At 38.4% G+C, this 17,014-nt stretch overlaps 2 protein-coding genes and 1 pseudogene across 2 annotated transcripts; 1 reads left to right on the top strand and 2 right to left on the bottom strand.

The window, feature by feature from the left end:
- Positions 1–2,931: 2,931 nt before the first annotated feature.
- On the top strand, positions 2,932–8,088 carry LOC116002252 (annotated as a pseudogene).
- Positions 8,089–8,424: 336 nt separating this feature from the next.
- Positions 8,425–12,019, bottom strand: LOC116000913 (large ribosomal RNA subunit accumulation protein YCED homolog 1, chloroplastic-like). Its single transcript, XM_031240785.1, has 4 exons — positions 11,802–12,019; positions 11,102–11,418; positions 9,155–9,649; positions 8,425–9,029 (listed from the first exon to the last, which is right to left on the bottom strand). The coding sequence occupies exons 2-4, from the start codon at positions 11,275–11,277 to the stop codon at positions 8,639–8,641; spliced, it is 1,062 nt and encodes a 353-aa protein (XP_031096645.1). The 5' UTR covers positions 11,278–11,418; positions 11,802–12,019; the 3' UTR covers positions 8,425–8,638.
- Positions 12,020–13,076: 1,057 nt separating this feature from the next.
- Positions 13,077–15,068, bottom strand: LOC116002253. The gene is made up of 8 exons (XM_031242358.1): positions 14,964–15,068; positions 14,794–14,880; positions 14,408–14,535; positions 14,142–14,238; positions 13,986–14,063; positions 13,659–13,884; positions 13,230–13,453; positions 13,077–13,133 (listed from the first exon to the last, which is right to left on the bottom strand). The coding sequence occupies exons 1-8, from the start codon at positions 15,066–15,068 to the stop codon at positions 13,110–13,112; spliced, it is 969 nt and encodes a 322-aa protein (XP_031098218.1). The 3' UTR covers positions 13,077–13,109.
- Between the last annotated feature and the right edge of the window lie 1,946 nt (positions 15,069–17,014).

The following is a 17,014-nucleotide window of genomic DNA, read 5'->3' on the forward strand; positions in this document are numbered from 1 at the left end:
GGGGGGGGGGGGGGGGGGGGGGGGGGGGGGGGGGGGGGGGGGGGGGGGGGGGGGTGGGGGGGGGGGGGGGGGGGGGGGGGGGGGGGGGGGGGGGGGGGGGGGGGGGGGGGGGGGGGGGGGGGGGGGGGGGGAGGTCATTTTTATTGCAAGGGAGTGAAGAATGAAGCATGAAAAAGTATTAAAGGATGTTCTGCTAAAGAGTATCGAACCCACAACCTCCACAAGGTAGCACACACCCCAACACACCAAATCACTACATATCTTGTAGATTTGAGGGCAGAAGGCTTCACTTATGCATGGAAAGTGCGCTATAAGCAAAGTAGTGGGGGTAACACATGTGTGGCCAAGAATGAAGACTAACCAATGTCGTACATTTATCAACCATCCGAAGTGTCATCTACACTATATAAGGCACCCTTAATTCCTCTAAAGACATCATCTATTGGTTCATTAAAGCCCCGCTGGCCCAGTGGCTTGTGTTCCTAGCCTTCAACTGATTCCTAGATTTGTTGCTGATTATTGTAATTGTAGACCTATAATACCACTTGTAAATCTTCTTTTTTTGTTGTTGAACCATCATGAATGCTTCATCAACAGTCGGGAGGGGCTGCATCATCATTATTTGGGACTGAACAAAGTTATAACTCTCATTAAAACCCCCAAGAAAATAGACATATTATCACTTTCCTGATGTTGTTGCAGGGTATCCAACAATCCACAACCAAACTTATTATCACACCTACAAGTAGGTAATGACCTAATAACTTGTAATTAATCCCATAGAACCTTCAATTTGGCAAAGTAAGCACTCACATTCAAATCATTGTTTGATTTGCTGGATTTCCACATCTAGATTAGAAACCCTAAAGATATTTGCAACACTGAACCTGGCCTTCAAAGTATTCCAAATCCTTGTCATCGTGCCGAGCCAAAGGATTGTTTACACGATTTTCGGTGAAACTAACCGCATAATCTAGGTAGAAACCATGTTGTTGCATCTTTTCCAATATGGAAACTTCACATCCCTTGCGCTCGGTACCTCAATAGTACCATCAACAAAGCTTAATTTGTTTTTTTTTAGAGCAATGCCATCTCCATTACTCTGGACCAAAGGTGATAATTTCAACCATCAAGAACAGTAGACACTCAAATTAGGGATGGACGACTCTCACTTGGATGTATAAAGAATGGACCCGCCATGTCGTTTGGATAAAAAAAACACTTGTCTCGTTCGTCACACCTGTACTGGAAGGGAAAGTGAACACCGATGGAATCATCGGTGGCCTGACTCCTGCTCCTATCCACGCCATGCATACAACTTAAAGCTCTTATACCATATCAAGGGATAGAAGAAACAAAGAAAACAAGATTTAAAAAAGGTATGCTTTCGTTATCAGAACTACCAAGTCTCTACCAAGAGTACAGGAGATGGTTTATACTATGCAAACAACAACAGTGGAGAAAAACAACTAACATAACTAATTGTACTTGTAACTACCCTATTTAAACTAACCTAGTTGGCCCTTCTATTGAGGTGACAACGTACTTCGTGTTGTTCCTCCAATAATACTTTCAAAGTGAGTACAAATTTTGCCACACATAATACAATTAATTTTTTAATCAAATCAATTTACAAATATTCTAATTTGATAATTATAACGATCATTGTTGAATAATTTTAAATTTTATCAATCATACATATGGACAACGGACATATTCTACAATAAAATAAGAGTTTATTACCGAAATGGTCCATTGACTATTGCGAAATTACCAATTTGGTCCTCGACAATTTTTTGTGCCCAATTAAGTCCTTCGACTTTGAAAGTTTTAACCAATTTGGTCCTCCGTTTATTTTGTCGTTAAACATCCGTTAAATCGGGACCAAATTGATAATTTTGCTATAGTCAAGGGACCAAATTAGTAATTTTTCTATAGTCAAGGGACCAAATTGGTAATTAATTTTTCACTAAAATGGTCCCTTGACTATAGTAAAATTACCAATTTGGTCCCTTGACTATAGCAAAATTACCAATTTGGTCCCGATTTTTACGGATGTTTAACGACAAAATAAACGGAGGACCAAATTGGTTAAAATTTTCAAAGTCGAGGGACTTAATTGGGTACAAAAAATTGTCAAGGACCAAATTGGTAATTTCGCAATAGTCGAGGGACTATTTCGGTAATAAACTCATAAAATAATAATACTTTTATATTCAAAATAAATTGTTCTTTAAACTAAAAAGTTTGAAATGAAAATCTTTTAAATTGAAAAATGTTTAATTTCCCGCATAATAGTTAAGCACTACTTAATTGAATATTTTTTATTTTAGTATAGGTGGGTTCATTTAAAATTGTAATTTTTTTTTGAAAACCAACAACAATCAAATGCATTGGAGCCCGGCGGTCTTCTTGGGGTGCCTTATCCTGTCGACCCCTCTCCTCTTCCTTCTTCCTCCGCTCAGCTTCCTCTGCCTCAGCGAACCTTGTCACCCGGTCCAACAATGCCGCATAAGACTTTGGCGAGTTTTGGACGAGGTCGCGGTGGAAAGGCCCTGATTTGACATTGCTAGTGAAAATCGGCACGGCTGCCTTCTCGTCGAAGTTCTCGAATGACCTTGCCTCCTTCTTCCATCTAGTCAGGTAGTCAGTCAGGGTTTCCGTGCTCTATTGCTCCAATTTGCACATGGTGGCGAATTGCTTTTTTTTTTTTTGGATACTGCTCGCGAAATGCGCTAGGAATCACCCCGAGAGGTCAGCAAAAGTTGAGATGGGCCCCTCGGGCAAAGATGTGAACCAGTCCTGGGCTTGGTCGTCCAAGGTCACGAAGAAGCCTCTGCACATGACGGTATCGCTTGCGCTCGTCAACATGATGACTGCCCGGTACCTATTGAGACGAGCTGGGGATCGGCCGACCCCGTGTAAGGCTTGATGGTTGGGAAGCGGAAGTCCCTGGGTAGCGGCTCAGCCATGATGTCCTCCGTGAAAGGTGAGGTCAGCATCTCCTGGGGTTCCAGTGACCCCTCCCGCGCCTCCAACTTTCGATGAAGCTCATCCATCCTCCTGCGTAACTGTTCTATCTCGCTATGGTGGGAGCTCGAGGGTCGGCCTCGGGTCTCACCAGATTGCTCCATTCGTGAGGCCTGCTCATGTCGGGGTTGAGCACGGGGCTCAGGGCTCGGGGCCCGGCGCAATGCCGACCCCTCAGCGGGTACCTCGTTGGGGGTCCAAAGTCGAGGCGTTCACGAGCTGGGACCCGTGAACCTAGGCGCTTCAAGGCAGACTTGGTTGCCCGGATCGGTCGTGCGCCTCCTATTTCCCATCGCTCAAGCCGACCTCTGACGGCCCCATCCCCTCCCCTCCTTGCAGAAGGTCGAGGTGAGTTGACCTCCCCCTCCGGGTGCGGTTTGGGTGTGCGAGGTCGACGGGTGCTCGGACCCTCCCCACGCCGTGACGGATTGGGCGGGAAAGCCGCGAGGCTTCCTTGGAGCCCTTCCAAGATCTGCGTCAAGACAGTGGTAGCCTACCGGAGCGCGACCATCCCCTCTTGGAAGCCCGGGGCTGGAAGCGTAGGGGGTGGGGTCGGCCCGGCCTGGCGATTGTTGTTGATCACGTCCCTAAGGTCACCGGTTGACCTTACGGGCAGGGTTTGACGACTCACCGTCCCGTTAGGATTGTTGGCACGGGAGGGAGCCTGATTACCACGCGAGCCGTGGGAATTGTTGGAGTGGGATCCTTATCTTTCCATAGCTAGTGGAATAAAGGAATAGCACGCTCGAACTTGTACGTCGAGCTCTCAGCGAGAGCACCAATGATGGATTTTAATAACCCGGGTGGTCCGAATTACAAAACCCGATTAAATAATGAGGGGTATGACAAGTACGGGATCAAAGTGTGCCTCAGAGGTAGTTTATATATTAACTAACGGATAACGCTATTACTGGATAATGCCTATGTAGTAACAGGACAATAATGCTTTAGGACAAGTCAGATGTCTTAACGAGACAAATTAACACGCTTTTATACTAGTTCTAGGCCTAACAGACCCGGAGAAACCGAAGGGAGGACGCACCCAACGACCCTGGACCGTAACCTCCGCCATGGGACTCGATCGCACTAGGACTCAAGACCCGTCACCTGGCCGAGGCCTGACCCCGGCTCTTGGCGCCCGCTCGGGACCCGTTCTGCTGCATCCGTGCTCCGTACTCAGTCCTAATTATTTCATCACAACCAAAAGCGAGCAACCAAGCATATAGCTAGCGACTGATCCCATGCACACAGTTGCCGTTCAACAAAATCAAAGAAAGAAGAGTCATGCAAGATATCATCACAACCCCATAATTGGCAGGAAACTGGGCATTCACCAAATAAATGAGTAATTAGTTAATATACAAAATTAATGAGCTTTCAAAAAAAAAAAACAATATATGAGTAATTAGTTAATATACAAAATTATTATCACACAAAAAATTAACATTAAAAGGTACATTTAATGAAAAAAATAATGTTTTCCTTTTCCAATTTAACCAAATGAATAGAAAAAAATACAAAAATGTAGATGTGAATTTCCTTCTCGTGGGCCATGAATTAATGTCTTGGTGTATGGGGACCAATTTTAGTTGAAACCCCATAAATGAGTTGGAGTTCCAATGCAACTTCGAATATGCGTTGTTAAAATTTAGAAATACATCTAAAAAATACGTAGTAGTATCTTTTCACCATAAAAATATATTATATTTAAAATTGTAGATTTTGATTAATAAAACGCAAATCTTTATGTTTTTTTTTTGACAATTGTATTCAAAAAAACCCCATAAATGAGTTGGAGTTCCAACTTCGAATATGCATCGTTAAAATTTAGAAATACGTCTAAACATAGTATCTTTTCACCACAAAAATATATTATATTTAAAATTGTAAATTTTGATGAATAAAACACAAATCTTTATGTTTTTGGACAATTGTATTCAATTATAGTATTGATGGGTAAATACGCACAAAGGACTGACCCGTATAGCCGCTCCGACAAGAAGTCACCCGACCAGTCCGTCATAGCCATCAACCCGACCGGAATAAATCACTTGTGATCAATCGTACCGCCCGTATCGATAGGCCTTGTGACAAAAATGCTCTCGAATCACCCTTGGAGTCGCCCCGACGGAAACACACCCGACCGGTTTACCGTAGGATGACCGGTCTACGGTAGGATGACCGGTCTACCATAGGATGACCGGTCGGTCAACAAGGTGACGCAACCTGCAAGCTGAAACCTTATCTTACACAACAAGTAAAGCAGTCCAACTTGCGCCTGCAGGCCGGCGATTGACAACTTGCGGCTCTGCAACCTCGACCAGTCAACCTACGCGTAGCCTGCAGAGTGACCGCCTGACCAAGCCAACAAGAAGACGCCACATCAAGCCACTTGCAGCTGGTGCATTAAATGCGTAGACCGATTTGATTTAGTATAAATAGGAGGGGTCTCCCCCTCACTTATCATCTCCATCTGATTGTAACTACTACTACTCACTACTTGTAATCTCACTCTACAACATCAATCTATATCACGGTCTACACCCCGTGTAACCGTTGACTCGTAATTCCCACTCTGTAATTGCAACCTGACCACCCTACAATAGCAGCCTGCGCTATTCCAAGCGGCCCACTCGTAATCACTTACCACCCGGGATACCACTCAGGCTCGGACTGCCCGGTTGTCCTACGGTAGACCGACCGGCTGACCTACGAGCGCTCTCCCACTTATTTACAAACATACATATTCGTAGTGTAATCGTAACCTCCGGTTCCATTTACGCTATCAAGTATATATAGTCTGTAAGGAAAAAAAATCCATGGAGGCTCCTGACGTACAAAAATCCATTATTATATGACTACTTTAACCAATTAAGGAACACTAATTCAAAAATACGCATTGGGCATTGGTTTAATTGCGCAACGCTCATGTGATAACTAGTATATATATAAACGTAACGTAAATTGTTGGTCTTGTGTCACTATCAAATTTAAGAAGAGTTCATGGCTTTACCTTTTGGAAGTGGAGCTGAAAATAATTGGTTGAGAGAGCAAGGCCAATGTTGTAGTGCACAACTGCACACTGACACGTCTTCTTCAAGAGTTGATGTTTGCACTCATATGAAACTTGTATAATATCGTCTTACGAATCTTTATCCGCGAAATGAGTCATGTTAATATGTAAATGTAATATTTATATTATAAAATGTAATCGAATAAAATGTTTGTTACTTATAAGAAAAAATTGTAATACTTTTGAGGAAAATGTAAAAGCATTACATTTTTTCCATATAAACAATGAATATTTTATTTTTTTTATTAGTATTACATTTTTTTTTATTATAATTACATTTGATCTCGACCCGGCTCGTCTCACGGACAATGATTCGTGAGACGTTCTCACACAAATTTTTACCTACATATCTTTAATTTGTTAAGGTCACGGCAATTAGTTGAATGAATAGTCTAAAATATTTATTTTTGGAATTAATTTCATTTTTGGTCCTAAATTTATAGGTGCTATTATACTTTTAGTCCTTTTTTATTAAAACATACATTTTTGGTCCTAGTATTATTATAGTCGTTAAACCCTAAACCTTAAACCCTAAACCATAATAATACTAGGACCAAATGTGAAAAGTAAGGATATGAGCAGTGCTGAAGTACTTTTTGGGGACCTGCCTGAAGTTAGTACTGTTTCTTGGAATATTATGATAGGCGGATTTGGCCAGAAGTATGAAAAGAAAAGAGCAATGGAATACATGGAAAAGATGCAGAGTTGTGGTTATGAACCTGATGAGGTTACTTATATTAATATGCTGGCAGCTTGTGTCAAATCTGGGGATGTTGAAGCTGGGTGTTGGCTATTTGAGAGAATGACATGCCCAAGCTTGAGCTCATGGAATGCTATGCTTTCAGGCTACTCACAGTTTCAGAAAAATGCAGTTTAGAAATGAGCGACCTGATCGAACCACTTTGGCTATCATACTCACATCCTGTGCAGAAATAGCACTTTTGGAATATGGGAAGCAGCTTCATGCTGCCTCATTTAAAAATGATGTTCCAGGTGACATATATGTAGCTTGCAGTCTTATTGGCATGTATTCAAAATGTGGTTGGGTAAAAGTGGCAAAATGTATATTTAAGAGATTGCCTCAGCTAGATATAGTATGTTGGAATTCTATGATCTCGGGTTTGAACCTTAATTCATTGGACAAAGAAGCATTTTCCTTCTTTAAGGAAATGCTACAGATTGGAATGCCACCTAGTGAATACTCTTATGCAACTGTATTGAGTAGTTGTGCAAGATTATCTTCTCTTGCATTGGGGACTCAGGTTCATGGCATGATAGCTAGAGGTGGATATGCGAATGATGTTGTTATGGGAAGTGCTCTGATCAATATGTATTCTAAATGTGGTGATATAGATGGGGCCCGTCTTTGCTTTGACATGATGCCCTGTAAAAACAATATTACCTGGAATGAGATGATACATGGGTATGCACAAAATGGGTTTGGAGATAAAGCTATTTTCTTATATGAGCAGATGATTGAAACAGGAAATAAGCCTGATGGTGTAACATTTATTGCTGTATTAACTGCTTGTTCCCATTCAGGATTGGTAGATCGGGGGATAAGAATTTTCCCCTCAATGCAGCTAGAATATGGAGTGGAGCCACTGGTTGATCATTACACTTGTATTATCGATTGTTTGGGTCGTGCAGGTCGATTTGATGAAGTGGAAGAACTTCTAAATAAGATGCCATACAAAGATGACCCAATTATATGGGAGGTATTGCTTAGTACATGTAGGGTTCATATGAATGTAAGTTTAGCAAGAAGAGCTGCAGCGGAGCTTTTCCGGTTGGATCCAGAGAATTTTGTCCCTTACATGCTTCTAGCAAGTATGTATTCATCTCTGGGAAAATGGGATGAATCAAAGGGTATTAGAGAAATGATGGTTGAAGGGAAGGTAGTCGAGGATTCCGGTTTTAGCTGGGTTGAAAATCAGAATGGAATTGAAGAAAACGGGGGGACTTATACTGTGGCTTCCCATTAATGAAGGTAAAACTAGTTGTATTCAAAGATAATTGATGTGGGCATTTTCTAGTGTTTCATCCACAATTGGGTTGGTTTGCTTTGGTCTCACCTTTTCGAGTGGAAGCCAAGAGAATTAGAATTAGGTTGGAGTGAAGTATGCCTGGATGTCTTAACATCAAATGTAGCCATCCTCTTCCAATTGGTGATGATAAGAAACATTGGCCAACCAAGGAAAGAGGAGTTCCGATTCAGGCCTAGATGTCTTAACATCAGAAGTAGCCATCATCTGGCAAATTTAATGTATCCCTCACAAGCATGGAGAATCAATTTTATCTAGTCCAACAAAGCAGCAGAAAGGTATCAACTTATTTGTATTTCCATTAGATAAGCCGAATGTTACTGTTCACACTGAAAATAGGACAAGAAGAAGACCATAAGTGCAAGTGCTACCCCCTTCCTCAATATATTACATTCATGATCGAAATGGGTGCTTGTTAAACAGCAGTGTTGTGTTACACAAAGAATGTATTACTCTTCTTATATAGAAACATACATGAATTCCACTATGATCATTGCATTTTCTTTCTCAGACCACCAAGAGGACTAAAACCTTTTGCCTCCATGTTTTGTTCAAGACACTTGCAGCTGTGAATATTGAGATTTGTACCACATCTCAAACATAAACCCTTGCATTGGGGATCACAGGTGGCATCAAGAGTGATTTCTATGTGCACCAAGTCTCTTATATTCTTTGAGATGTCAATGGCTTTGTTTTCCAAAGGAAAATAAAGTTGATCTTCAATATCAATCAAAGAATCGTCGTCATCTTCCTCTAATGCTTCAAAATTCTTGGATCCAAACATTGTACCCATGTCCAGGGTGTTTGGTTCCTTAATGGGTTCTTCACTCAGCAAGAGTGAGAAGTTAGAAAAAATAGTTTCAGCAGCTGGTTCACCACACCTTCAAACAGATATCATATGCAGTTAACAATAGGGGATTAGTTCAGATTATCCATGAACAGAAGAATTAAAAACCATAATTCAATCTTTAAATAAAAAGAAGGAAAAGCAAATTACGGTAGCTACCTGTTGCAATCAAGAGTAATGACTGTTCGGATAATCCCATCGAGCCTGACCACCTTGTGCTTCTTAGTGGTTACATCGAGTGAAACCAGCACCGGCGTCCCTTCCGGGTAATCCTTGACGTCTTTGGTAACCCTGATTCCCATCACCGAAGCGCGAGACTTAGAAACCTTAGTGGAAAGCTTCCCAAGGCCCAGCCTTTCTAGGGTGGTGCAGTACTCCAAGTGCGAAACCGAAGGGTTTCTTCGGTAAACCACAGCACCTTCCCACGGTGAGCCCTCATCCTCTTCTTCTTCTTCGTCTTCTTCTTCTAGTTCTTGGTCTAGTTCATCCCAATCAAAATCGGAAGAAATCTCCTCCTTATTCAGAGCAAACCACTGATTTCTAACTGTGAACTTCAAGCTTCGGGGTGGAGCTTTTTGGAAAATACTATTTCTTCTCTGGGCAATAAAGAAAAGATTGTAGTGTAGCTTGATTTGGGATACTGAATTATCAAAGCTGGAGATAGAAAGCAACAATCAGTAGAAGCTTGTATCAAGGTTATAGACAATAAATAAAAATTAGATTTCTAAGACAAATCATCATCATCAAAATTTATTTTTATTTTTTTTTAATTTTTCAAAAAAAATAAAATAAAATCACCAAACTCCTTCCCCATCCTCAAGGCCTCAACCTCAGAGAGACAGGTGAAAATCTGACCAAAATACTTTGACTAATATTGGTGTTTAATCTGATGTTAGTCTTTAATCTTTTCTTTTAAAAACATGGCATTAGATTTTATTTTGGTTTTAATCAAAGAAAACCTATAAAAAACCAATTAAACCAAACTACTCTTTGTCTCTATATGCACAACTATTGATGTTTGCCTAGTTGTATTCATGGGTTTATGAAATCTTGGACCTTTTAGTGGAAACTACAAATGAATAAAGTTGTTCTACATAAAGTTACTAAATTCCATTTGGCTAAAACATTGTTTAATGAAGATTGGGGGATACAAATTACAAATTTTGATCCAAAACAAATTTGGTCGAATCAAACCAAATACAACTTTAATTTGACCAAACTGAACATTTGCTAATTAGATTTTTTTGATGAGGTAATTTAAGCAAAATTAACCGACAGTCAGTGGTACCAACCAAAGAACACCCCTAGATAACAGTTTATTAGGGAAGGCATACAAATGCTCATTGTCCTCTCAGCATAAACCATAAAGAACAACGATGATTTGGTAGGTAAAACATGAACAATTGTCGTTAGATCATCACCATTCTCTTTTTCTTCAAACTATTTAGCTTTGATGTACTCATTTTGCTACTTCAAGGATAAAATCTCAAGAACTATCTAGGGTTGCCCCATGTTCTCATACATTCCATGACTTCAATGCAATCAACGAATTTTCCAACAAAATGACCTTAGTTTCTAAAATATTTTCATTAACTCTTTCTCATAGAAAATAAGTATATGCAGATAACATGGTCCAAATATATTTTCCAAAGGATGGTGCCATTAAATGGGTTTCCTTCACATCATTGGTGTTTGGTAAGAATGAACTAACTCGGACAATTAGATTGCTGATTAAATAACCATCATTTTATGTATATAACAAAGATATTTAGCATTTCCAATTGGGACCATATAAAATTAGATTCTTTCTCAACTTATTTACAGTTAAAATCCCAGTTAGGCACCAAACTAAATCCAGAAATTATTTTAAAAAAAAAAAGGAGGAAAATTCCCTAAGACTAACAGCAGAAAAGCATTTCCGGATTCCAACCCAGTACAGCTAATCATAAACACCTTCCCTAAAAGTAGTAAATCAGCTGGCACACACAGCCTTGTGATTGTAAACAATAAGCTAACAAAAAATATAATCTTGAAATTTAACAAAATATGGGATGCCCAAAAAACCATTTTGTTTGTTTGTTCATTCATTAAGATTGGTTTAATTACCTGGTTATGGGATTAAGAAGGTGAGCAAGATTCCATGATTGGTGAGTGAGAGAAGGATTTCCGTGGACACGGACGCTGCTGGCTCTGCAAACGAGGCTGTTTCGGTTCGTCCTTGGAGTGTTGAAGGCAGCGAAGCAGTGAGACAGAGAAGAAACTTCTCTTACCGTTATCAACATTGTTATCCTAGGCCAGGAACAGAAACACCGCTGATTCACCCACCAAAATCCGAATGAAGACTAAACTAGGAAGAGTGTGCGTGTGGAGGGGAGACCTTAGGATGTCGTGGGTTTGCACTGACTGGCTAACTGGATGTTTAACTACAAATCAATTTTTATATTGTTTAATTTAAAATGTATAAATTCTAAAAATATATATTAAATAAAAAGATATATAAACAAATACTAAATCATAATAATAAATAATATGATATCTACTGTGTAGTGTTATGGCATCTCTGTAATGAGCATTAGTTTAAGAAATCTGGGGTTCAAATAACCTAGAATAGCAGAGGTTTCTTTAATAATAGAAATTGGTGTCTCAAAGAAGTAAAAGAACGAACACCTGGAGTGCAAGTGTACTGAGTCATTGTTTAAGAAATTTCAAAGAAATCTAGGGTTCAAAGTTATTATTAAACAACAAATTAGCATGCAAATTCAGCGAGAGATCAATGAGAATCATCGAAAACAAGTCATATGCTTACCTGTTTCCTCTATGCAGCTGGCGTTACCCTCGTCCTCGCTACACGATGTTTGTGCCTGAATATTATGCTGCCAAGGATTAAGAAGAAAGAATCTAACATCTGCTGTGCTGTGGGTTATACTTTGGAGTTTGGAGAAGCTTGGCGCATACCAGGAATCAAGGAAGAAGAATCAAGAAGAAGACGGCGTACCAGGAATCTCGTCGGCCAGGTTTTTTGGGAGAAGAAGCTCGGCAACGTTTCTTGATGCTATTCGGCAACTATTAACGGAGAGACTAATTGTTACCGGGAAAAGTTAAGTCTGTGGGTATTTAGGGGATGAAAATATTATAATTATAAGATAGATACATGGATGTAGAAATGTCAAAGACCTTGAGGTGGCATCCGGTGTCCCAGTTAGCACTCTCACATGGATGATGGGAGTGGGCTTCAGTTGAGGACTCGTTGTGTTTCAGTAGGTTGAGAAAGTAACTATGAACAGATACTATATTGTAACAGAGTTAGTAGTATACAAAAAAAAAGATAGATTCTTATTAAAAATGTGGATATATATATATATACATATCGAAGATGAAGACATTTTGAATCAAGAAGACGAACGAAATTTTGAGAAGACGATGATGAAAAATGATGTCAAAGATGCGTGTGAGAAGCGAATATGAAGAAAGAAGTCGAAGAACATATTGATAGGATTCGCTTAATTTTGATATATAGCCTTAATAGATTTCATGTCAATAATTTTTTTTAAAATTAAATTTCCATGTCAACATGGGATGACAATCTTATGGAACTTGAAAGAAATGGTAAATGCAAAAATTTTAAGAAGTTGATGTACTCAATTACTTTAGCTCTTATTTATCATCATCAATATGTAAGCCATGCTGGTAGTCTATTTATTATTCGCCTGTAAATTAGATTGGCTGACCTGCTTCTGCTTGTACATCCATTCTCACCTATTTCCTCTGTTTTTGCTGCTTTCTACTGTGTATATATTACTTAGCCTAGCTTTCAAAAAACATAACCCATCTCATCTCATCTCATCTCATCTATGCTCTATGCAAATCCAATCGTTTAGTCGTTTACAATACAATACAAATTATGAAATTAATGAATGCAAGTAGGCAGCAATTAGCATCATCACAATTCACATCAGGCTGTAGTCACATGTTGCATCATCCTCAAACCCAATCTAATCTACATCACCCACCCACACAAACTCATCAAAATGCAATCAAATCACATCACTCACACACATACTACGTTCCCGTCGCCTTCTTCTTCATCCAACAGCGGAGCGCCATCTTTACTTCATTAATTAGGCTGAAAGACTACATGCTGGAAAACAACACAACACTCATATATACCAAAAATGATAGTGCTAAAGCTAGTAATCTCATCTCATCTCATTCACCGAATTATATATGTTGTTACCTTGATCTGAGTTCTATTGTATGTATAGGTGATATGAACTAATCCATCACTAGCTTGGATCACAGCTGGATAAGAGAACTCCATCCCTGATGTATCCTCTAATGTTGCAACATCATGCCACGAGTCCCCATCATCTTCAGAAACTGCAACTTTCAGAACACCCCTCGAGATTGTGTTGTAAGCTAGCACGACTCGACCATCCTTCAGTTTAACACCATCAATTCCTGATCATTATGACACAAATTAAAGTTCAATGGAATTGTGTTAGAAGAAGAAGCAGCAACTGAGTCTCTCATTTTCCTTTGAAATATCAGACCAAACTTTACGATGACAAATGCACATACTTCCTACTCTAATGATAACAAACTGCTTTCTATCAATCATTTTGAGGCATCAAACATAAACTTTACTGTGCGTATTGCTAACAACCTGAATTAGGGTTTGGCAATTCAGTGGGCTTTGCATAATCCCAGTTATAACCACCATCGCGGGACTCAGACATGCAAATTTTATCAATGCCAGTAAACGATCTCAGTAAAATCCGCAAAGTCCCTCTGGCAGTCTGGTAAGGAACAGGTTGGATCACACTTAGACTGTTATTCTTAATGTATATTGGTCCATACTTTCTCCATGTTCTGCCAGAATCAGCCGTCATCTGTAGTTTACAGAAATTGAGTGAACTGTCCAAATCTTGGGTCTCATTTGTAACATGTTAAAAAGTATGTTGTTTACAGGTAATCAATCGCTGCAGTATACCTCCATCCATGCTCCCCATGAATTCCAACTCTCAACAGAAGATCCACAAAGCAAGGTTCCACTTTCCAGTAACAGAGGCTGGAATAAGAAGCAATTGCAACTTATTGTAACCATAAAACATTAAACACAGGAATAAAATGTTTGAACCGCTCATACCTTGTTCTTTATTGGTCCTAGTATACCAGGGGGAAGCTGTTCTCTCTCTTTCCATGTCATACCGCCATCATAAGATCGCTTCATGCATCCGCTCCAACTGTGTTCATCAAACATATCTAACTCTAGCTCATACATTTGCAATCAGACACTTGAATATTGGATGGATACTGTTTCGATTTAAAATCTTGATTCTTGAACACGTGATACCATACCCAACTGTTTAAGCCACAATTTGCTGAAGCATTCAGCTAAAATATTACATTTACCTTTGAACATTTGTCCCAATCTTATAGAACAGAAGCAATTCACTGGAAGGAAGCTTGAATAGTACAGGATTCCACATTGATACATTCAGTTCATCATCAGCTACAATAGGGGGATGCCAATTCCCATCCTGCTCAAGTCATATCCATAAACTAACTTGAGAAGTGAAAATTTGATTATATGATCTAAATTGGGTATACTGTTGTGAAGTTATGATGAGAGAGTAGGAAATGAAGCACATATATAAAACCAAGGATAACACCTAGACAACCTAGTGCAATATTCATATTGTTACAAGGTCAACGGGTTGGGAAACATATATTGAGCAGCAGTGCAGAGCTGAGAAATGAAGTGGTTAATGGTTATCCATAGTAGTAAAATGGATGACCTTGTAAGTTTGTGCCCAGATTTTGACATCAGGAGCCCCCTCAACTGTACCACCAAAATAAGCCACCAAGAAATGATCTTTATTGACCTAAAAGCACAACAAAATATGAGTGGCAATCTGATTCAGTTGTTTACGAATTGGTATAGAATGCAGGCAGAGCTTTGAGCAACCTCGACAATAGTGGAAGCATGACAATTATTGAAGGGAGCTGAATTGGCCGCAAAAGTGAACTCCTCAACTACTGGCACCCAAGTGCTACTATCCCCATTCTTCATTTTTGATATTCTTCTTCCTATTTCCCTGTAATATATATATATATATATTAAAAAAAAAACAAACAAATATGAGAACATTGTTCCCAAAACTAAAGATACCATGATTTTGCTCATTACGAAGTGGGATTCAAAGGGTTTATGGAAATCATATTATAGTTTAGTGTCTCAATAACTAGAGATATCAGAACATTCTTCTCCAGTTCTGGTCAAAGCACCAAACACCCCCACCCCCCGTTGACACGCCAAGAAAAGTAGTGCGCGGGTCTTACGAGCCCAGATGCAATTTCAAGCTACAATTGAGACCCGAAGTGCTTCTAAATCCAGAAAAAGATTGCGTCAAATAAGCGAAAATGAAGAATGACAGCAGAAAAGGCCACAGAAAGCCAGAAACTTTTTTCAGCTCAGCCATGAAACACTAGAAAGTAATTTCCACAAATAAAATCACATCACAGTGAAAAGCTAAACAAAATATTTCTGCATCCTTGCTTTACTTTCCACATCTAGAGAGAATATTAAAAATAAAAATGAAATGAAATGTACCCAATTATCAAGATTCAATACTCAAGACGACTTGTGAAAACAAACAGCGGGAATTCTTGCTCTCTCTCTCTCAGAAATATAGTTTAATATAATCTTAATGGGGTGTTTACCAAACTCTATGGAGTTGCTCCAACCAAACTCTAGGTGGGATAGTTAACCTGAAGAATTATTATTGTATATTCATGTATAATAAATAATGTAATTTAAATTCACACTTTATTCTATTTTTACCTATCCTTCCAATCAGCTCTTTTTGTGAAATTGTGTTTACCGGATAATGATATTTGGGTCTTAACTATATTTGTGACAAGTGGCATAAATATTATTCTTTCTTCCTTCACTTTAACCATTATCAACCTTCTTCACATGCTATTTGGGTTAATTAAAAAAGAGTTAATACCACAAATGGTCCTCTGACTATTGAGCTAGTATTTCTTTTAGTCATCGACTTTCAATTCGACCACAAATAGTCCTCTGACTTTCATTTTTTACCACAAATAGTCCTCCATTAAAAATTCTGTTAAATATGTGTTAAATCTAGGGGTATTATCATCAAATTGATATATATAATTGTCATAAAATAAAAATGTTTAAAATTTTTCACCAACAAACATAATTGAAAAAATTAACAAATATAAATATTCCTAAATAAAAAGACAATACACATTATTCTTGTAATTATGCGTACAAAATGAAAATTTAATATTAGAGCTATCTGTTTTTAATTTAACCAACAGATTAAAATGGAAGAATTTTTTTTAAACCTTGTTTCCATAATTTTCATGGTTGTTTATACATGGATGATTAATAGTTTTCACTCTTCATTAATCGATCAAACATTTTGTTTGGGACATAACTGAAGGTCGCCACCATTGAATTAAGATAATTAATCAAGTACAAATTGCAAACATTAATCATGGAATTTTTTTAATTTGTTCATTTATGTGATTTGTCACGTCCATTTTGTTATTATATTTATTAACTTAATGTTTATTAATGTTTGAAATTAATTATGGTGTCATATAATTCTAAAAATGAAGTAATCATAATAATATTAATCAATTTGACGATATTACCCCTAGATTTAACACCTATTTAACAGAAATCTTAACAGAAGACTATTTGTTGTCAAAAATGAAAGTCAGAGGACCATTTGTGGTCGAATTGAAAGTCGAGGATTAAAAGGAGTACTAGCCTAATAGTCAGAGGATCATTTGCGGTATTAACTCATTAAAAAATTACTTAATTGAAACGAATGCTTATTTTGAACGAAATGTGTGTTAATTTTATATATATATATATATATATATATATATATATATATATATATATATATATATATATATATATATATATATATATATTTATTTATTTATTTATTTATTTATTTATTTATGTATATTTAT

The sequence above is a fragment of the Ipomoea triloba genome, chromosome 13, assembly GCF_003576645.1.
Source record: "Ipomoea triloba cultivar NCNSP0323 chromosome 13, ASM357664v1".
Classification (NCBI taxonomy): Eukaryota; Viridiplantae; Streptophyta; class Magnoliopsida; order Solanales; family Convolvulaceae; genus Ipomoea; species Ipomoea triloba.

Bases quoted from the DNA above. Each gene is read 5' to 3' on its own strand.
- LOC116000913 (XM_031240785.1), bottom strand. From the start codon at position 11,277: ATGTTGATAACGGTAAGAGAAGTTTCTTCTCTGTCTCACTGCTTCGCT. The intron at 9,650-11,101 runs GTAATTAAACCA...TTCTATCTCCAG, and splicing joins CTTCTTAATCCCATAACCAG to CTTTGATAATTCAGTATCCC. The intron at 9,030-9,154 runs GTAGCTACCGTA...ATCTGTTTGAAG, and splicing joins ATTACTCTTGATTGCAACAG to GTGTGGTGAACCAGCTGCTG.
- LOC116002253 (XM_031242358.1), bottom strand. From the start codon at position 15,068: ATGAAGAATGGGGATAGTAGCACTTGGGTGCCAGTAGTTGAGGAGTTC. The intron at 14,064-14,141 runs GTATGAGCGGTT...TTCTTATTCCAG, and splicing joins TAGGACCAATAAAGAACAAG to CCTCTGTTACTGGAAAGTGG. The intron at 13,134-13,229 runs GTAACAACATAT...GTTGTTTTCCAG, and splicing joins ACAATAGAACTCAGATCAAG to CATGTAGTCTTTCAGCCTAA.